This window comes from Nothobranchius furzeri, chromosome 9 (assembly GCF_043380555.1).
Source record: "Nothobranchius furzeri strain GRZ-AD chromosome 9, NfurGRZ-RIMD1, whole genome shotgun sequence".
Classification (NCBI taxonomy): domain Eukaryota; kingdom Metazoa; phylum Chordata; class Actinopteri; order Cyprinodontiformes; family Nothobranchiidae; genus Nothobranchius; species Nothobranchius furzeri.
The window spans coordinates 60,070,688-60,091,829 of NC_091749.1; the positions used below are offsets into that span (position 1 = coordinate 60,070,688).

At 40.3% G+C, this 21,142-nt stretch overlaps 3 protein-coding genes across 7 annotated transcripts; 2 read left to right on the forward strand and 1 right to left on the reverse strand.

Annotated features, from left to right (window-relative positions):
* Positions 1–360: 360 nt before the first annotated feature.
* Positions 361–11,667, forward strand: ccpg1 (cell cycle progression 1). 2 transcript variants are annotated; one of them, XM_054732085.2, is made up of 10 exons: positions 361–468; positions 1,227–1,288; positions 2,206–2,314; positions 2,788–2,873; positions 4,068–4,245; positions 7,222–7,518; positions 7,598–7,713; positions 9,146–9,265; positions 9,351–10,582; positions 10,937–11,667. In XM_054732085.2, exons 2-10 carry the CDS (start codon positions 1,229–1,231, stop codon positions 11,127–11,129), a joined length of 2,391 nt encoding a protein of 796 aa, XP_054588060.2. In that variant the 5' UTR covers positions 361–468; positions 1,227–1,228; the 3' UTR covers positions 11,130–11,667. The 2 variants fall into 2 exon arrangements, with proteins under 2 accessions (XP_054588060.2, XP_070411107.1); XM_070555006.1 differs by having other exon boundaries at positions 10,940–11,667.
* pigb (phosphatidylinositol glycan anchor biosynthesis, class B) lies at positions 11,563–20,191 on the reverse strand. 4 transcript variants are annotated; one of them, XM_070555007.1, is made up of 13 exons: positions 20,066–20,191; positions 16,595–16,726; positions 16,386–16,509; positions 14,995–15,112; positions 14,815–14,919; positions 14,603–14,733; positions 14,395–14,535; positions 14,273–14,324; positions 13,991–14,202; positions 13,808–13,872; positions 13,509–13,728; positions 11,828–12,005; positions 11,563–11,746 (listed from the first exon to the last, which is right to left on the reverse strand). In XM_070555007.1, the coding sequence occupies exons 2-13, from the start codon at positions 16,704–16,706 to the stop codon at positions 11,633–11,635; spliced, it is 1,572 nt and encodes a 523-aa protein (XP_070411108.1). In that variant the 5' UTR covers positions 16,707–16,726; positions 20,066–20,191; the 3' UTR covers positions 11,563–11,632. The 4 variants fall into 4 exon arrangements, with proteins under 4 accessions (XP_070411108.1, XP_070411109.1, XP_015808511.1 ...); XM_070555008.1 differs by having other exon boundaries at positions 20,098–20,116; XM_015953025.3 differs by lacking the exon at positions 20,066–20,191 and adding an exon at positions 16,800–16,938.
* LOC107381395 (protein PIGBOS1) lies at positions 17,332–18,643 on the forward strand. The gene is made up of 2 exons (XM_015953030.3): positions 17,332–17,448; positions 18,270–18,643. The coding sequence occupies exon 2, from the start codon at positions 18,300–18,302 to the stop codon at positions 18,453–18,455; it is 156 nt and encodes a 51-aa protein (XP_015808516.3). The 5' UTR covers positions 17,332–17,448; positions 18,270–18,299; the 3' UTR covers positions 18,456–18,643.
* Positions 20,192–21,142: the final 951 nt, after the last annotated feature.

Genomic DNA, 21,142 nt, shown 5'->3' on the forward strand with positions numbered 1-21,142 from the left:
ATTATTGAATAATAAATTTGTAAACACGTTTACTGACATCAACAAGGGGTGGTAGCAACGTGTACATTAAAATAGCTAAGTAAATTTCTCTGTTTTGCTAAACATTTTTATTTTTACCTCCCTAATATTGTAAATGCTGTATGACAACTCAAATAGATTTCATTTTGTTATTAAAATATGGGCTGCTTTGTCACGCTTCCTTGTTTATGTTTTTCTTTCCCTCCACAGTTTAGGAGAAATGTGCGCCACCTTCGCTGTTTGTTTTGATACTGCGCTGTTTTATGGGAAATGTAGTTTTAAACTTTGCAGAACTCCATTTTTCTTTCCTCCGTTCTACCACTCAAAAACTACACTGCCCATGCGCAGTAGCTTCGCTGTGTCGTTATTGTAATAACCACGGTTTGGGCGTTCTGCAATAACTGGAGCTGCCTGCAAAACAGCTGCCTCGCTACTGAGCACGAACTGCGAGTGAGTTTGGTCATTTTTTGTTATCTTGAAACCTCTGGTATGATCACATTCATTACCGAAACCAATAGATGTCGTCCATAGCGCTGCAATTGTTTGTTAGTCACGTGTTTTTTGAAACAACCATTTAAAGTGACTTGAGTAGCCACCTAACCGCTGCTAAATATTGTTTTTGACATTAACACGCGTCTGCTACAGCTAGAAACTGCATGGCTTACCGCTGGCAGCTTAAGGTTTTAGCAAACTGACTGTTGTTGTTGGTGTTGTGAGGCCGCGCTGGCATCATTTTATTGCTCTTTTGTGGTGCTATTTGAGACTTTCGCCACTAGGAGCCGCTGTTAGACACTTCTACTTTTTTGTGTCTTACTACCTTAAATGGTAAATGCAATGAAGATGGTAAATGGCCTGTATTTGATATAGCGCCTTCTAGAGTCCTGGAACCCCCCAAGGCGCTTTACAACACAATCAGTCATTCACCCATTCACACACTGGTGGGGATGAGCTACAATGTAGCCACAGCTGCCCTGGGGCGCACTGACAGAGGCGAGGCCACCGGTCCCTCCGACCACCACTAGCAGGCAACGTGGGTTAAGTGTCTTTCCCAAGGACACAACGGAGCACTGAGCGGGGCTCGAACCTGCAACCTTCCGATTGCGGGGCGAGCACTTAACTCCTGTGCCACCTTAAAATTACTGTGACATTTTAGTTTCTTACAAATATATTGCTTCAAGTTTTTAACCACAAGACATTTTTGCTGATAGAAATGTCAGAATCATCGAGTGATACAGAGTCCTCCTGTGGATGGACAATTCTCAGCAACGAGGTAAAAAAAATCCTTGTTTTTTTCATATGTTTATCAACAGGTTAAAATAGACACATATGTTGTTACAGCAGTATAGTTTGCAGCAAAAGTTGCTCATTGTTAAACTGATTGCTTTGATGAGTGATGTAGTTTTGTTATTTATTATAAACTTTTATGTCACGACAATGCTCCGATATTAATCTTTTTTGGCCGATATCCGATATTAATATCACTATTATGGCTGATAATCGATATTTGCCTATACCGATTAAGCTTCTGAAATCAGCTAATTTTGTAAAGACTGAAATTATGCAAGCTTAGTTTTTGAATGTTTTGCTTTATTTAAAGTGAAATTTGCAATATATTATACACACACACATTTACATTTCTGAAATGATTACCATCACTGTCACAGGACTAAACAATTACACATCATCACCTCAAGTACCCTCTGAAACAGATACACAAACGGAAACAAGATGAAAAATATGTCAGTTGTTAATATCGGGCCAGTTTTAATTATCGGACAGATACAGATATCTTCAAAAATTACTAACATCAGCCGATACCGATATTGATGCCAATTTATCATGCATCCCTAGTCATGAAGATTGCTTAAGATTTGATTGGAAAATAATATTTTGTTATAAAATATTGGTGAAGACTCTGTCATCCAGGTGTGGTAATCCAAAAATTGGACCTGATTTTTTAATGGTGAGGACGACCCAACAGGACTGAAGCAAACCTGGAGGATAAACAATTGCAAAAGCATCCAAAGAAAAATGTTCAAAGACCCTCAAAAGCCCTAAAGAACTGTTGAGCCGTGGCAAACTGACTCCTATAAGCAATGACTGAAGGGAAACGAGGGGCTGTAGAATCCACCATGTTCACCATTTACAACCTGTCTGTTTTCCTTCTGCTGATTTTTTGTTTTTCAGGGTTCTGATATTGAAACGTTGGGATCTGATGTTATGGTTGAAGATGGAACTGAGATGCTGGAGAGCTCCACAGTGGAAGAACTGGAATCACAAGCTTCAGCCTCTGCTGGTAAAAGTCTGAATCATTTATTCCCTGCAGGGTTAGCGTTGAAACAATTTAGAGTCAGAACCTGCAGCTCCAAGACAAGATGCTATAGAGTCCACCTCTACAGCAAAATAATTATCTTTACTGTCTGATTCTGTGCTGCCGCTGCTTAGACCGATAAAAAGTAAGGAATGCAATCAAATGTACATCTCATTGATTTTACACAAATGTGTTTACATTGTTTTTTGTTTAAAACTGCTTTTTTAGTTAAAATGAAAAATGAATTTTACCCGGTTAATGTCTTAAAAATAAATCTGTGTTTTCACTTTTCTTTGAGCCAAATTTACTGTTTGACAATTGTAAACAGTGACATAAAAATGTAATTCCTAGATAACTATTTTCTTGGACAGTCAAATGAATGGGTTAATTTTTGACATTTATTTAGATTTTACAATGAACTTAATTTGTCATAAAAATAATTTTTATTGCACATCCAGCTTTGTGTGTTGAAGAAAAAGCTGGTGAACCACTTGACAGCACGCTGGGAGAACAGACGGTTGAAGAGACGTTGCACACCCCGCAGGTGAGCACCTGAAACTATCATGCTTGTGGTTTCTGGGAAAGATTTAATAACATTAATGGACAAGGTTGAGAAAGAATTAAATGCATTAAAGTGTTGGTTTAACTTAAATAAATTAACTTTAAATTTAAATAAAACAAAATTTATCATATTTACTAATAGAGCAATTACAGTGGATACAAATCTCAAAATAAATAATACAGAAATTGAAAGAGCGAATGAAATAAAATTTCTTGGCGTAACCATAGAAAAAAAGTTAAGTTGGAAACCGCATATTGACTCAATTAAAGCAAAGTTATTGAAATCATTAGCAGTTCTCTATAAAGTTAAAGAATTTTTAGATGAAAAAGCTTTATATCTTTTGTATTGTTCCTTATTTCTGCCTTATTTCATGTATTGTGTTGAAGTGTGGGGAAATACCTACGAAACCCACTTAAAGCCTTTGTTTATAATTCAAAAGAGAGCAATCCGACTTGTAAATAAAGCAGCTTGTAGAGAGCATACACATTTACTTTTTATTCATTTAAAAGTATTAAAGCTAAGAGAATTAGTTACATTAAGAACTGCACAGTTTATGTATAAAGTGATGTATAATTTGATGCCAAAACAAATTCAGGATCTGTTCCAGATCAGAGAGAGTGTTTATGATCTCAGAGGGTATAAAATGTTTAGAAAGCCTAAAGTAAGAACTAAAATGAAACAACTTTGTATTTCTTGTGTTGGGGTTGATGTGTGGAATAAATTAGACCAGGAGCAAAAAGATTGTTCAACAATGGTAAAGTTTAAGGGTATGTTTAAATCAAATGTGATTAAATATTACGAATCAAGTCAATGAAAATATGCATAAAACATTAAAGGTCTTTTTTTTTATGAAGCTAGAATGGGGATTTGAATATATTCCCATACATTTCAAACATGATGTAAAAATTATGGAATCGGTACGCTATTCTAAAATTTTGTTTAAGTTCAAAGGGTTTGGGGGGCTGGGCTTATAAGCTTATGCTTCTGCCCGCGCCCATTCTTAGCATTGTGTAAGTTGTGTGTTTGCTTGTAAACCTGCAAATGTTTCTTTGTTATATTATATTGCACTATTGATTTTAATTTCTCATTAATTTCTCATTAAACTTCTCTCCAATAAAAAAAAAAAAAAAGAATAATCTGTTGCCTTTAACGCCCTCTGGAACGTGTCCACTCCAGGTCGGAGAAAGCGATGTAGGAAAGGAGCACGTGTTATCTTCCAGCGATCACTCTGACATCGTGACTCTGGGAGAGCTTAAGGAGGGAGAGCACACAGAGGAGGCAGCGACCGCCTCAGAGGAGCTTTTCCTCGGCACCTCCTGCAGCAGCCATTACACCTTCACTGCCTTGGAGACAGGTAGGACCAAGGAATCCTCACGTTTCGGTCAGCGTCAGTGAATTAGTTACAAAACCTTTCTGCCTGAGCAGGTTTGTTGTTGAGTCGCTGGAATCTTCCTCAGACTCTGGTGAACCTGAGCTACCGTCTGAGGAGCCGGCTCATGGGTACCGTCTCTCTCCGCCTGATTTCAATGGATTCAATTTAACAGGATGCAGCCTAATCCTGATGAGTGTCTGAGTGAGACAGATGTGTGCTGCTGTTTATTGCATGTGTCCACGGCGTGGCTATTTATGAAAAATCTGACCCACTCCCTCAAAAACGTCGCAATACAGCGGCAAATGTCAGCCGATGTCATTTAAGGTGACCTTCCTAAAGAACATTAAACATTTCATGCGTAGACATCATCGTTTTACCTCATCTGAAGGTTGCCTTTCTGAGTATCAGTGAGAAGATCTGATCTGAAGGTGTTCCTCAGAGCGAACGTGGATGTGGAGTTCCCCCTTAAGGCTTGCCTCTCCACCTTAACTGAACTAGTTTGTTATTACAGGGTGTCCGCGGGGTTTTAAAAAGTATTAAAAAGTGTACCTAGCGAACACCTCAGAAACATCTCTGGTAACCCTTAGCTACTTTCTGGATAACTATCGTCGACATTTCCTGCTGCAGGTTAGCTAAACACTCCGCCTGCGCTCCGGACCGTTCTTCAGGACATTAGGAAAGGGAATGATGTAGTGATGTGTCAGTCGCTAAAGAAACGGCTCTCGGAGCCGGCTCCCTGTTGGAGTAACCAGAGTGAGTGACACACACCGTACCTGCGGGCTCCTGAGCCACTAAAAACGGCTAAGTGTGCGCGTGCGGCGCGCTAAACACACATGCAGCTTGCCCCGATTGCTGTGAGACCGGGTTGGGGGGTGGGGGGTGCAGCTGTGGTTGGGACAATTATTACATTAACTGATGGACTTGTAAATAAATAGTTTATAAATAAGGTAGAAATAAGTTCCTCACGCTGATAACTAATAACTAATCTCTCTGAGGACACGGTGCTAGTGCACTCTCCTACAGCACCTTGACATGACACAATAAATGTTATGCAACATTTTGTGAACATTAATTTATTTGCATTTATTTGTTATAAATGCCACTGTATAATTCTTGCTGTCAGTATTTGCAAGATATTGGTATTTGGGTCTGTACTGGTTAGACTTAAATGAGTTAAACCAAGGTCTATAGCCCTTGGGTCATAAACTATGAGCTATAAGTATATTGGTCTTTTTATACTGGGAATCAGGAGTTCTTTTAGTGATCATCTTGTTTCTTGTTTATTCTTGCCCTGATTGTGCCCTGAGCAGTTTTATGACTGAATAAAAATAAATAAAAAAAATCTACATAAATTGAAAAATCGTCTTAAATAATCGAGATCTCAATTTCAGTCACAATAATCGTGATTATTGTTTTTGCCATAATTGAGCAGCCCTACTTTAGCATATCCGGTCACATAATGATGACGTCATATTCAGTGGTCGTTCTGCATCATTTCAGGCCCCGTGGTCAACTGTCTGAACCGCTGAAAAGAAGTGCCTGGCATATTTTCTAAGTAAAATAAATATGCGCAATACGTTGTCAACATCAGTGAGTCTCTAAGTCTATGCTTTTTGTATGTTATATATGTTAAAATATGTGTAAATAGGTCGCTGATTAACACTTGCAATTTAGTGTTGTGATGGTTTTAAAAAAATTCTGAAGGTAGTAAAAAAAAGTATTAAAAAGTAGTAAATTTTACTTAAGGATTGCTGTATATACCCTGTATTATAAAAACTACCAAAAAGCACCAAGTCCAAACTGTCCGTTTCAAATCAGGTCCAGGTTTAAGCCTATTGTTTAGCTTTTAGTTAAATTGTAGCTGAAATTTACATCAAATTACAGAATACCAGGTAGCCTGACATAAAAGCAACCATTTCTGATTAGGAACATGACTCAAATGATATTAAAGTAAAATTGATAATTATTCTAAAACCAAATCAGTCATGGGGACAGATTCAGGACTCTGGAGGTCTCACATCTGGCTCAGAAAGTCTTAATGACCTGGAGGGAGGCAGGTCTGAGGATCTCTGGCTGACCTGGTGACCCAGATCTAGCTTGATTACGCTGCTCCTAAGTGACAGGCATTCACTCCTGCGCTTCAAATCCCGACCCACAGACCCCATTTGTCATCTTCTAAAGCAACCAAGATGAATTAAAACTTACTGCAGATATATAGGACGTGGTCACGGGTGGATCATGGGCCTCTCTTTGGATCAGTTTTGTGTTTCCTACCAACAGAATGTTGATCAGTTTGCTTTCTGGGGCAATGAACACGTCAGATCAGTTTTATGGAGCTCTATATGCTGCAGCCGCCTTGTGGTGCTTTTTTCTATATTAGCCTGTAAAAAGGTTGAATTTAGCAGCCATTGTATTGTTTTATTTATTTTATTTTATTTTTTTAGACGTGTTAACATTTTAGAAAGGTTTTTATTGTGAAACTGTTACTGAATGGGTTTGCTGTGATGATTATGCTTTTAACCTTGCATGACGTCATGCTGTTGGTGTCTTAAAGGCTTGCACTGATGAATGTTGCATCTTTTTATTAAGACAAAATATTATAACTTTTAGAAAGTCAAGTATAGATAAAAAGAAGTTGTTTTTTACAGGCTGAGATTAAATGTTTAATGCAGAGCTGTCCAAACCTTTCAAGAAAAGATCCAATATGGAAAGTTAAAAGTGGGATTTTTTTTTTTTTTTTAGAAATACAAAAACATAATTTTATGCTAGAGACAAAAATCCATCATTTTAGAAATAAAACAGATTTTGGACATGTCTGGTCCAATCGGACAGATTCACGTGATGTTTTTCACTTCTAGAAGTCTTTTTATTATTATTTTCCAAAGCATCAGGTTATAACTAGTCAGTGTTTTCCCTCTGATGTTTGTGCAGTTCTGATATTTTTTATCCCGACTGTAGTTTTCCCTGTGGAGACAAACTCGAGCAGCAGTGAAGACGAAGTGGGGCAAAGAGCCAGTCCTGTCCTACGGAGGCGAAGGGTGAGAAAAAACACCACGAGTGTGGTAACTGATCCTGAGGGGGAGGAGGAGGGGTCGCCAGAGTCGTGCTCAAGTGAAGCAGAGGAGGAGGAGGCTGACATTCGACCAGCTGCTCCTCTGGATGAGCGAGTGAGAGGGCCTGAAGGCAGCATCCTCAACAAATGCATCCTTCTGGCCCTCATCGTAGCCGTCAGTATGGGCTTCGGCCACTTCCACGGTAGGAAACTTAAAGCGTATCTTCCTTTCAGATCGCTTTGATGTTTGTAGATGATCAATTTTACACATTTCTCTTGCAGGTACAGTCCAGATTCAGGGGAGGCAGAAAACAGTGGAGAAAATCCAAGTGAACGAGCTCGTGAGCGTGAGAGATCTGCTTCAGCGGCACGTCAGAGAGCAGCTTTTAAAACACCAGGTGAGTTCACTCACCATTCAGGGAATAAAAAAAGCTGCTTTGCAGCAGAATATTTGCAGAAGTAAGCATTGACTTTACCATATTCTTATTTGTTCCTTTAAACAGAAATATAGGCAACAGTAATGCATCTTTCTGCTTTAACATATCTGTGTTAGATTTACTTCATACACATTTTAACATTCAAAAAGAAGATGAGGAAGGAAATACAGAAGGCACCCGTTTGTTTATGACACAAAGAGCTATTATTCACACAGGATAGATGCAAATCAGTTTCCTCCTTACAGCATGAAACAGGAATTATAAATAAACTGTAATAATGATGACTTGTTCATTTAAAGGGGCATTATGTAAGTTTGACAGCCAAAACATGTATAGAAATAATACATTTCTTCTTCATACATTCTCCTGCAATGCCCTGGTCCTGTAGAATGAGCCCTGGTATTTTTACTGTGATTGCCTGTTTTTCTGTAAAATCACAGAAAAAGAGAGCTGCTCGGGTCGAGCAGGCTGCTTCATGCGCGTTCACGCTCAGTCATCGCCCGTAGCATTTGCTATCAGTAGCTTTAGCAGCAGAGAGAGAGGCAGTGCCAACTCAGCGACTTTGTCGCTGTTCCTAACGCCTACTGATGAACCTAGCTACATTTCTGAGGACCCTTAGCTACTTTCTGTAGAACTTCTAGATATTTCCTGCAAATTAGCAACAAAATAGCCATTTTCTCTCCGAACCATTCTTTGGTTTGACGTTGTTTCAGGTGTCATCAAGGATATAAAAGTTACAGATACTGTGAATCTTACCAGAGTGTAGTTCACCTTGTAAGATGTCTGACTCTCATGCAGAAGACCTGGGTTCGATTTTGGATGTGATCATAGTTTATTTAGAGTTTCTTTTTTACATTAATGATATATTTTTTACAGTAATAAGACGCCCAAATTCTTATTTGAGACTCGCCGAACGGCATTGAATTCACAGATAAAAAAGACATTGGTTCAACTTTCATTTTGGAACAATTTTTCAAGCAAGGGAAGGGAATGATCTGAGCATACAGGAGGACTGACCCATCATAAACCTTTGTCGGCTGTGCTGAAGAGAAAGGTACAGAACCAAATGATTTAATTAATTTGCTGCGTGTTCTCCTGTCCTTCGGCACACACACACACACACACACACGGGACTGTCTCAACTGTTATTTTCGTTAAGGAGTGTGCACGTACAGCATGCGCGCCTCGTGCACGAGCCTACTATTGAAGCTGCCGTTACGCTTTTGGCCTGAGGGGGCAATCGCGAGCATAAAAATTTCAAAAGTCCGTAAAGTCCCTTTAAGTAATTTCTGCAAACATTTCTGGTTCGTGATCTTTGGTGATCCAGCTGTAAAACTCAAACTTCATTAAAGTTTTTATTTTTTTTCCCCTTTTTTTCCTCTTAATGACTCAGAGGATCAGCTTTGACCGAGACGACCTAGATGAGAGGCAAGTCATTTCGTTGCTCTCAGATTTGATTGAGAAAATTAAGAGAGAAAACCAGGAGCTCAGTGAGAAGCGGGACCATGTTCAGGTAACGGGAATGATGCAACCAGCTTCTGAAGCAGGAGGGAACGTTGGTAATGTTTGTTTTGTGTGCTGTCCTCTTTCACACAAAGGCTCAGAGAGACGACCTGGAAATGCTGCTGAAACAGACGTCTGAAGAGAGGACTAACGTCATGGTCCAGCAGCAGAGTTTGAAAGATGAAAACCTGCTCCTGAAAAGCTCTCTGGAGCACGAGGAAAAGTCTCTGTCCATCTTACAGGAGGAGCTGAGGAACCTGCGCTTTAAAATCAGAGATCTGGAGGCGATGGGGGCTGAAAACCAGAAGCTGAAGAGTCAGCTGGAGGAGGAGCAGCAGCAGATCAGAGACTTCCATGTTCAGAGGGAAAACATGAGGGCTGAGGCACAGATACTGAGAGAGAAGCTTGACAAAGAAAGGCGGGGAACAGAGGAGCTGAGGAGAGAGCTGAGTCTCCTGAGAAGTCGCATGCCCAAAGGCAGCTCAGAGGCAGAGGATTTGCAGAGACGTCTGACGGAGTTGGAGAAGAGGCTGAGCTTCGAGCAGCAGCGCTCCGACCTGTGGGAGAGGCTGTATGTGGAAACCAAAGACGAAAGGGCCAAAGGAGACCCCGAGATCAACGTGAAAAAGGCCAAAGGTGGCATGGCGGGGAGAGTGAAAGAGACTTTCGATGCTGTGAAGAACTCCACCAAAGAGTTTGTCCACCACCACAAGGAGCAGATCAAAAAAGCCAAAGAGGCCGTGAAGGAGAACCTGAGGAAGTTTTCTGATTCTGTCAAGTCCACTTTCAGACACTTTAAGGACTCGGCAACGACGCTCTTCCACAAAGCTCAGAGTTTTTACAAGAAGAGACGGGACCAAAGGTCTCACAAGTCTCACCATCCCAGAAACGAACCGGAATTTTTCCACAACACGCGGAAATCGGGTAGGAAAGTTCAGGAAGAACAAGGACACCACAGATCCAGCGTGAAAGGATGCACCGGGGTGTTCGACTGCGCCTACCAGGAGTCCATGAGCCTGTTCAACACGGCCACGGAGCCAATCAGAGCTGAGGAGTTTCACCTGCTGCTGCAGAGCTACCTGCAGCAGGAGGTGGAGCACTTCTACCACTGGAAGGAGCTGGAGATGTTCATCAACAACTTCTTCCACAATGGGGTGTTCATCCACGACCGCATGCTGTTCACAGACTTTGTCAGCGGAGTGGAAGACTATCTGACGGAGATGCACGAATATCACGGCCTGGACGACGACAATGTGTTCGGAGATCTGGACGACTTTGTCTACAGGCACTTCTTTGGAGAAGCTTACACGAAAAGCTGCGGCCCACGGTGAGTCTCCTGCGGGTTTAGCGGAGATGTGATGGACTTGATCTCATCATGCTAATGAGCAGGAGGGTGTCAATGCACCGGCATGGAGCAAAAAATAGAAATACTTGTGCTTAATTGACAGAAATAAAGAGGAATCTGTCAGAGAGATGTGTTTAAAAAAAGCAAAGCAATATTGTGTATTTAATGATGTGAAAATTTCTCTGATTTTGGGTTGTGTGTGTGTGTGTGTGTGTGTGTGTGTGTGTGTGTGTGTGTGTGTGTGTGTGTGTGTGTGTGTGTGTGTGTGTGTGTGTGTGTGTGTGTGTGTGTGTGTGTGTGTGTGTGTGTGTGTGTGTGTGCATGCATGTGCTACAGCAGACCCTTTCAGAAACCCAACACCGTCTCAGAAGAGGAGTCAAGGGCCAAGCAGCAGCAGCGGAAGCAGCAGAGAGCCAGATCTCGGGTACACAGTGAACGAAAGTGGAGTCGATCAGGAAGAAACTCAGACAGACACATGGCCGACGTGAAAATAGAACTGGGCCCAATGCCCTTTGACCCCAAATACTGAAAAACAAATCTCATCTCAACGTGATAGCTGGGTTCTTTTAACTTTAGGGTTGCATTTGGATGCAAAGTCTCCTTCGGTAAGTTTGTACAGTTATTTTATTGCTGCTAAAAATCTTGAAGTTTAGGATTTGACTCTTTTATGAGAGATAAAGAAGTTTCTGCTATCATGACGTTCGTGTTTGTGCTGAAAATTATTCAGCCCGGAAACTTAAAATGTTGATTTAAAATCCTGAGTGAAGTTAAATGCCGTGGAAGAGGTTAAATGTAGGGTCTGAGTGTGTTTCAGACATTCCACCTCAAGCTTTGTTTTAAACGGTTTTGACTGTTTTTATTTCTCTTTTAAATGTCCTTGAGAACAAAATACTGGAAAAACACCACAGTTAGTTTACCTGTTAATAAAAGTCTCTTGCTTTTAGTTTGAAAAGCGGCAACAATTGAGTGGAAAGTATTTATTTCAGCTGCACTGACATCACATGACCTTTTTTCTTAGAGATGTTCTTGATGTCAGAGCTTTTCATAAATAAAGATGCTTCCTCCAACTCTTCCCTCTGGAACGTGAGTGTGGAATATCTCTGCTGTCCTTCTGAAACCATTACCCTGCAGGAATGCAGAGATATCCTGAAGAAAGTAAAAAGTTTAAAATGTTTGCGATCTTTTTCAAAAAGATCATCGTGAATTGTTTTATTTTATTTTCTTTACCTTTTCCAAAACATTAAAGAAAACCAGGTGTGTTGGTAGGGAGGATTTGTATGGAAATGATGTCCTGAGCCAGAAAAGAGGGTCGTCATAGAAACGGTCAGCTTCATCAGCGTAACCCTCCTCTCCGAGGTCTGGGGGACACTCCAGAAACCTCATCTTTAGAGGACAGTGGACATGACTACGAGGACACAAGACAGCAAAGGTTTTGCGTACATTATTTTACATTAAAGTTTCTGCAACTCAAACTGAATCAAACTAACTGCAAATGGCAAATGATGATCATGTAGATTTGAATAAAACCTAGGGGTGGAACTCTTTTCAAATATTAATCTAAATAGTTGAAGGCATTGTAATTAATTAATCTTGATTAATCACATTTAAATCGTTTGAGACAATTAGCCCCCAAGCTTTTCTTTTTTATTAATGATATTGTTAGTGAGGCACAGGTGACCTGACCACACTGGGTATGTTTCTGTAACCGCAAGGTCTGTTTGTTTACTTTGGTCTCATTATAAAGGTAACCATTGTGGGATGTGTAAATATTAGTATATGTGATACTGATGAAGGACATTGTAAATGTGTACTGAACTGACCACAAGGGGCAGCAGAGCACTACTATAATATATAGAGGTGTAGTGTAGAGTTTGGGGGAAGTTCTGCTGAGAGTTACAAGATGAATTCTTTGGTATGATTGTCCCTCCTGCCGTAATAAGACTTGATGTGGATAAAGTTACCCCTACTGCACACTGGAAGCAACAGAGGCGCAGCAGCGGAAAGGTTTACTCGCGACAATCTCTGCACTCCAGCGCACATCGGGAGAGTCTCAGTCGCGAAGAGGCTTCTCCGCTGTGCTCCTCGCTCGACTCACAAGATCACAAAATCCCTCGAGTTTATGCCGCCCGTCATTAAACCCAAAAGAAGGAAATCACGTTTGATATTGCTGTTTGATGTCATATGTGATGTTCCTCTCCACTGCCAGGATTAAAGCCATAAAAACACACCACTGCACTTCTGGAACAATGCAGGGAGTAAATAAGTGGTTAGGTCACTTGTATTGACGTAATCTACGTAGATATGAAATCGCATTGCTGCAATAGACTTTTATTTTGAAAATGACTGGGGATTTTACAATGAAACCGTGTATGACTTCCTGTCTAGCCTTATGTTAACTGCGGAAGTCCCAAAAGCGGCTCGCGGCAAAAATAGAACCCAATCCTATGTTTCTGGGACGTGACTGAAAATTGCAGTGTCGCGGCTGGTTTGACTTGCCCCATAGACTATAATGGATTCTATTTGAAGCAGTGATGTTCTGCTGCCGTTCCACACCGCTGATGCTTCCAGTGTGCAATAGGCTTTACTGCCAGCTTTCTACCAACTACAAAACAGTCAAATATTAGTTTCTTTCTTTCTTTCCTTCTTTCTTGAAAGCGATTTGCATGATTGATTTAATTGTAGTTTTAGTTGTTTGTAGCACATAAAAAGGTTTATATGTTCTTGTAGCCTGGGCTCTGCAGTTTTTTAGAGGTGCAGCTTGCTGGTATTTGATATATAAGGGTGTACATTTTGAAAGTAAACTTTTTAAGCTCCAATCGGTGGGGTGCTTGGGAGTTACTTTTGTCTAATTAATTACTCAGAATTAACGTGTTAAATTCCCACCCCTAATAAAAACACTCCACCATACCTGTAAAAAGGCGTTGAGTGGCAGGGCATGAGGAAGAGGACGTCCGGCTGAGAGACGGTGGAGTTCCTGCTGACGTCACACAGCATCTGAACGTGGCTCATTACATCCAGAGCTCCTCGCTGGTGAATCAGCCCGGTGTACAGAGCCAGAACCAGGTTGGACGCCAACAGGGCGACCGCAGCGGATCGACGCCACGCTTTCAGATGAGCCAGCGATGTCCCTGTGAAAAGACAAACAGCTGACATGAAAACATGCATCTGGGAGCAGACGCTGAGAAGTAAAGCAGAAAAAAAGCTCACCACAGAAGATCATGCAGAAAGGCAGCACAGGGTAGATGAACCTGAACTCCTTGTGAGGAAGAAAACTGGAGACAAAATGTAACAAGTTCTTAAACATTGCATTTAGATTAATTTATAGCAGCTCATTTAAAATATAAAACTGTTTTTGCTTTGACTCATGACGAAATAACTAGGATGTCTCACCTGTACACCAAGATGGTCCACACAACAGTTGCCAGCAGGATTTTGTGTTTCCTGGAGGCCAGCATGCATCCGTGAAGAAAGAGAGGAAGGTGAGGTCCGATCACGACGGGAAACCCCTGAGTCAAGTACCAGTGCCAGGGATGAGATCCGTAGAAATCTGCCACGCCGTGGAGAACGTTGAACTTCAGGAAGTTGAACTGAACCAGCGTCCACTGGAGCAAAAATCAGCTGTTATATAAATGACTCCAAACACAAGGTGTAAACCTGTGTGACATGTTTTACCTTTCCATAAAAGAAACAGTCAATCAGAGATGAAATCACAAGCACTAGCGTCCTGGAAACGAGACAACACGATAAAGGGAATGAATGGGGAATAAACCAGAGCGTAACTGAAGAGTACGAACCCTAAAGGGATGTAGCAATGAGTGATGAGTCTCAGTTTCTGTTCTTCCTGACAGAAATGGTGCATCAACAGAGGAAACCAGACGATCAGCGCCGTTGGTCGAACAATCACAGCCAAGGCCACCAGGAACAAGTACTTTTTACTGGAAGGAGGAACGTGCGATTAACATGTTTGAGTAAATAAAAAAAGAAGCGAGCATGTAAATGTACCTGCTGTATGCTTTGGAGCCTGACAGAGGAAAGTAAGAAAGAGCCAAAGAGGTGAGGGTGGTCTCGGTGCTGTTGGTCAGTGTCCTGGTGCAGCAGAACCACGAAAACCAGGAGCAAAGGTGACAGAAGAACTGGAGACCAGGTCGGGATGATGTGTAAGAGTTAACAGCATCAATCTAAAGGATACACAGAATGCTAAAACCGCTTCTTACCACCCATCTTGACACGTCACGGTTTTCCAGCCGTTGGACGAGGAAGAAGAACTTTACATCAGCAAAAGCAGCCAGGAGTGCTTGGGCGATTCGTGGAAGCCAAATCTGCAGCAGGAGATTCAATCAGTGGATAAATGCTCATTTTAAACTTCATTAGTAGGAAATAAAAAAAGAACTTGCCAGGAGATGGACCGAGTCGTAGTTTAGAAGGTGCAGTATCTTGTAGAGGAAGGCAAAGAAAAGAGGAAAGGTGAATCCTCTGATTCCTGCTTTCCACTCCCAGGTCAGATACCCATAAGTCTCACTGTTAAGGAGGGAACTGAATGAAATATCCAGATTATCTCGGATTAGTTTTAGATGTTATTAAAACTTTCGTAACTTTCAAAAAAAAAAAAACATTGAAAACTGTCATGTATTCACTGGCCTTTGAATAAATGTATCTTATGCTGCACCTTCTGCACTGTAACTGCTCACCCTTTAAAGAGTAAGTCAACCCAAATAAACTTTTATTTGCTGATCAACTATATAAATGATTGTCTGATCGTGCTGTAGACACGTATAGTCACTAATTTGGCACTTCGGTGCATCTTAGTTAAAATTAAATTATTCTGCCTAAAACTGTTAAGTGTTTCTTACTCTTCAGGTAAAAACTCGGCACCGCATTTGAATTTAAATCTGCCATCGCTATTGGCTAAGTGCTCCTCTATTATATTAGCTGGTACCGTATGATGTCACAATGTCGTTTGGAATCCGTGTGTTTTTGTTAGTGACTCTGCCCTCTCGGTTTGCCAGGCAACAGCATTTGTTGCATTTTTCAAACAGATTCTGGTAGGGGGACTTGCTCTTTAACTTTTCCTTTTATCTTATTGTTAAAGGTACACCGTTTTTGGCTTGCCTTTAGCACCCCCTAGTGTCTGTTTAGTAGAACCAACAGATAAACTTATCTCCTTGCTGTGCATTAATCTTTTTAACTCCTAATCTAACTGCTGAAATGTCTCCTCTGTCTTCATTCATTTCTACAGCAGTGATTCATCACTAAATTAAACATATCAGCTGTGTTCATGATCTAAAACATGCTGGAAGGAGACTCCAGTGACAGGTGTGTCAGCTCCATTTTTTAACTCCAACAACAGGTGGCGCCTACCACTCTAAAGTAGCACGTGCGATATTCTTGCCACAGAGGGTGGTAGGGGTCTGGGTGACATTTTATTAACCCTGTAAAGGGTCATTTAAGCTCATACTGGCTCAAGAAAATTATTTAAAAATATTAAAAAGTTGCATTGTATGGCTTTAAATCAGACTTGTGAATTTAATGTGATCTAAATGTATTTGTGTATTTTAATTATGATGTCACGTTGATTTTGCTGTTATTTCTCCTGGAACGCACATTGAAATGCTGTGTATGAAATGGTACAGTACAAATAAAGCTGCCTTACGTTACTATAATAATATTTTTGTTACTGATTAATTGTAATAAACTTCAATAATTGTTTTACATTTGACTGCCTTTTTCTTTTGATAATATACTAAAGGGAACAAAACAGAGATGTTTGTGTCTTTCTGAAGAATATTTGAAGACCATGCGGTGGGACACCTCCAGGGACTGCCAGTACTCATCAGGGACAAAGCTGGTCTGAACCAGGAGGCAGTTGATCAGTCTGAACACCACAGAAAACACCACAACCCCCAGCACACCTGTAGAATAACACAAACCACTGAGTAATAACAGCGTTTTATGGCTCAACCGGTGTTCACAATATCAACTCAGTTATATTCGCACCGTTGTTAAAAATGTCCTTATCCTCCTTTGAGTACAGACGGGATTTACGTTTCCTCAGTTTCACGTCATCTCCTTTGCTCCCAAACTTCAATCGAGATCGGATGTTCTCCATCTGACGCGGACATAGTTCACCTGCCAGGTGAGAATTCAACCAAGCTGTAATAGAGCTCCTCGATTCAAGAAAAATCTCTCACGATCAGTTTACCGAAAGCGTCCAGCTGCTCCAGCTATATTTGATCTTATATCTGTTTAACTAGCTTTAACAACATCACTTCATCATCCACTTTCTAGATTTGATTCAGAAGAACTGCGCAGCATTTCCGCACCCTGGCTTATTTCCGGTGTGTTGTTTTCCTTTGACTTCAAAATAAAAGACTCCACGTTAAACCTTCCGCTTTCTGATAAGTCCGAAAAACATATTGTTTATAGAGTAGTTTATTAACGAAATTATGTCAATAATGAACACACGACTGCTGCAGATCATTATCAATATTTAAGATAACGTATTAAAACGTTAATTTTTTTATTTATGTTTTTCATATTTTTAACTGCAACATTTATTCATCCCTGACTTTTTCTGCTTTTGACAGAACCATCATTAAATCGCATTTAAAGAAATGTCATTAGTTAGTTAGCTGGTTGGTTAGGAGATTGAACAGTCGAGAATAAACGTGATGTGGTTTTTCCCACCTCTATGGCGCGGCGCCATACACCTGGGGGCGCTGTGAGCACGTGCAGCTACTACCCGACCTGTCTTAGTCTTAAAAGAAGAAGAGCGTTCGCTTGCTGTACGTGAGCGTCCTTGTTATGTATATATATTTTTTTCATTTTAAGTCTGTCCCTTTCTGTTAGAGGTAAGTACAGAAACATCATATAAATAATTTCATATGCTAGTTAAGAAAGTTACGGAGAATCCTAACTGAAGTCGCTCAAATGTCCAGTTTGACCGACATTCATCGACCATGTTGGGAAATAGTGAAGTTGTTATTGTTAGTATGTCCGATTTAATTTTTTTCAAATTAAAAGTATTTGGTACACAATTTATTTTTGTGTGTGGCGTGTGGTGATCTTTTTGGAGATTCAGATATTTTTTATTAGTTTAGGTAAAACGCTGAGGCACTCTAAAGCAGTTTGTTACACGTTAGTTATTTGTGTTTTTAACAAGAGAGATACAGATAATTAATGCATTATGTAAGCAGTAAGAATTTGCCTCATTTTATTTTATTTGCCCCAGCCAGCCTCTTAACATAATCTTATAGATTTGATTAGTTAGAATAAAGTAAAAAGGTCTTGTCTGTTTCTGGTTTAATGCTGTGTCGCCAACATTCTTATTGAAAACACAGAGTCTTCTGAGCCTTGTGGGTTATGATCCACCAGATGCGTTTTTTGGGATGTTTTAAGTCCTGAACCTCTTTGTGTTATCTTTTTTATAAGGGAGTACTATAAAGTGTGACATGAATGTTTAAGTAGGTCATATTTTTATGATGTGTCCTAAGTGACAAGTTTCACAACAGAACATTATAAAATTATTTCAAGTATAGAAAAAGAGGAGCAGTGTTACATTACTTCCTAGTGAGCATATAAACTATGACTGATCTAAATAAGACTGCAGTCACTTGCTAAAGCTGCTTGTGTTTATTGGCTGAGATAATTTTATTGTTTTTCTTGTCTGCAGGTTGAGATTTCCTCATTGACCAAGACAGTCATGTTTCGACGACTGCCGTTCACACAGCTGGCCTTGGCCACAGCACTCGGTGTCGTAGGTGGAATGTACATCTACAAACCATATTTTGAGCAGGCATCGAAGAAGTCAGAACAACTAACCCAGGATGTGCCGAAGAAACAGAATGAATCAGACTGAAGCACTTCAAAAAACAGTTTTGAGGAAGAACTTCACAGACTGAAGTCAGAATAGTGAAGGGATTCTGAAGCTGTCAGATGGACTGGAAGCCAAGCAAAAGATGCCAGAATGGATACATTCTGTAGGTTGTTTTGCTTAATTGTAAAAATGATAAAAAATTGTATTTAAAAAAGCTGATGACAATTTGACATCCTGATGTTATTTTTTTAAAGACACAGTTTTTCAGACTATTACAACTTTTTTAGGCTACATAAAAGAGTGCAATTATATAAGCACCTTTTTGTCCAGGTCCATAACTGTTCCTAATAACAAAATGGGGTGAGAATGTTTAAAGAGCAAGTCACCCGCTACAAGAGTCTGTTTTCACTCCCACTTTCTATTTGAAAAATGCAAGAAGAAGAAGAAAATATCATTTCTATAGCGCCTCTCAAGATAAAAATCACAAGGCGCTTAAACAAATGCTGTTGCCTGACAGACTGAGAGGGCGGAGCCACTAACCGATACACACATAGGCTCACCATGACATTGTCACATAATGAACCAGATGACATCACAGTGTACCTCTTAGCCAATAGCAATGGCAGATTTAAATTCAAGTGCAGTGCAGAGTTTTTACCTGAAGAGGGTGCAACACTGACAGTTTTAGGTAGAATATTATATTTTAACTTAGATGCACTAAAGTGCCAAATTATTGACTGCACATCTACAGCATGATTGCACTCATTTATATAGTTTTATCAACAAAAAAGTTAATTTGGAGGTGACTTGCTCTTTAAAGTATCATTTCCACCACATTTATTTAGGGAATCACATGTCTGAATGCTATGAACCCAGATATTAATGTTAAATCTTAATATTTAGAATTTAATATAAAGAGCTTATGCAATGTTACATGAGGGTGGCTGTAGCTCAGAAGTTAGAGCGGGTTGTCCAGTAATCTGCTGTAAGTTCGATCCTGGTTTCTGCTAGAGAAAGCTGCTGTAGTGTCCTTGGGTAAGACACCTAACTCGCCTCGCATGCTCTGCATCTCGCTATCGTTAGTGCGCCCCAGGGCAGCTGTGGCTACATTATAGTTCATCATCACCAGCCTGTGAATGTATGAGCGGATGACTGGGGATGAAGCATCCTGGGATGGGTGGGTGTGGAGGGGGTTTAGAACCCTATGAAGACACTATACAAATTCAGGCTATTTACCATCTACTATCTATAGCATAAATGAAAAGAGGCCACCAAATTAAGAGGGGAGCGAAGCGCTCCATAGTATAACGTTACAGGCCTTTTGCTCTGGATCTGTAATCAATGTTCCTAAAGTCCATCGACATATATGCTAAAGTCGCACAACCTTACCCTTTAAAGGAGAAAGCTTTGTCCTACTTTTATTTTGGTGCGACACTTCCGTTTTACAACAATCTGAATTATCATTAGTTTTCAACATTTAAACGTAACTTAATGTTTCATTTGAAGCATTTAGCTTTAATTTCGTAAATAACTCACGTGTTTTTAATTACTTTACAATCGCATTTCTAATTGCGCGCGCTCCCGCGGAGGCTGAGCCGTTTTTAACAGCGCATCAGCTTTTGGTACAACTGTTAGCCAAACCTGTTAGCTACCTTTAGCTCCGTAGGGAGGAGCTGTTTCTCACCAGGAGGCGACGACAACCTCAGAAAGTTAGAGAGAAGGGTGCTCAGAGAAAACTCATGTCCACTAATGGGCTTCAGACGAGAAAGAAAGTAAACCGCTAATTTAACTCCCCCATTTCCTTCAACGGTTAATTGTGGAACTTTTTTTGAAATCGTTTTATTTTCAAAAGAAAACAGAACGGAACGCAGCAGCAGTAACGCCCTGCGGCTGGTGAGTACTTTATTTTCAGGAAATGTCAGTCGAAATAACCAACGTGTTGCATCTGTTGGAAGTAGCAGCAGGACGCTGGAAAAGTGTAACTTTTACTGGAAAAGTGTAACTTTTTTACAGCGTTACGGCGTGTTTGTTGTTACACAAGAGGCTTTTAAATCCACCCTCATGGCGACGAGGTGTCAAAAACACGTTCCACCTGCTGTAACTCAGAACGGTTAGCTTTATCCGTGTGAAATAATAACGGGTACACACGCTCACACATACGTGCTTCTCCGCTTGTGAGAGCATTATTTTACAAACTGCTGAGGTATAAGTTTGATTCAATTCAAAAATACTTTATTAACCCCAGAGGGAAATTGATTAATGTTGGAAGGAAAAGAGAGGCTGTGAAGTTTGTTTTCAAAAGGAAAAATAAGTCTCCTTAAACTAGTAAAAGCCACACGATGACCAGTTGAGGATTCTTAGATTTATTGCTTTAATTAAGTTGTTTTCCCCTCAGGGTGTCTGTCTTTAGTTCCTTTTACAATCAGTTGCTGTTAAATCATCATTTGGTATTTTAATGACTTGATCAGGCAACACCTCTTCAAAATCCAACCCTTTGATTTCATCCAGGATCCCTTGAGCAGCATCTATCTGGATCTTGTACAGAAGTTAATTATTTTATGCACATGTTTTGTTTATTTTTTCTCCCTAAATAAGCCTCCTGCCTTTCTGTTGGACAGCTGCCCAGGGTGGGACCTCTACTTTATCCTTGACAAATGATTAAAGCTGCTATTTGTTAGCTGATGCGTAGGTGGTACTAGCCATACGGTTCTCTCCCACTGTAGGAACAA

Bases quoted from the DNA above. Each gene is read 5' to 3' on its own strand.
- ccpg1 (XM_054732085.2), top strand. From the start codon at position 1,229: ATGTCAGAATCATCGAGTGATACAGAGTCCTCCTGTGGATGGACAATT. The intron at 1,289-2,205 runs GTAAAAAAAATC...TTTGTTTTTCAG, and splicing joins GGACAATTCTCAGCAACGAG to GGTTCTGATATTGAAACGTT. The intron at 4,246-7,221 runs GTAGGACCAAGG...TCCCGACTGTAG, and splicing joins CTTCACTGCCTTGGAGACAG to TTTTCCCTGTGGAGACAAAC.
- pigb (XM_070555007.1), bottom strand. From the start codon at position 16,706: ATGGAGAACATCCGATCTCGATTGAAGTTTGGGAGCAAAGGAGATGAC. The intron at 16,510-16,594 runs GTGCGAATATAA...GTTATTCTACAG, and splicing joins TAAGGACATTTTTAACAACG to GTGTGCTGGGGGTTGTGGTG. The intron at 14,203-14,272 runs GTAAAACATGTC...TTTTTGCTCCAG, and splicing joins ACTGTTTCTTTTATGGAAAG to TGGACGCTGGTTCAGTTCAA.
- LOC107381395 (XM_015953030.3), top strand. From the start codon at position 18,300: ATGTTTCGACGACTGCCGTTCACACAGCTGGCCTTGGCCACAGCACTC.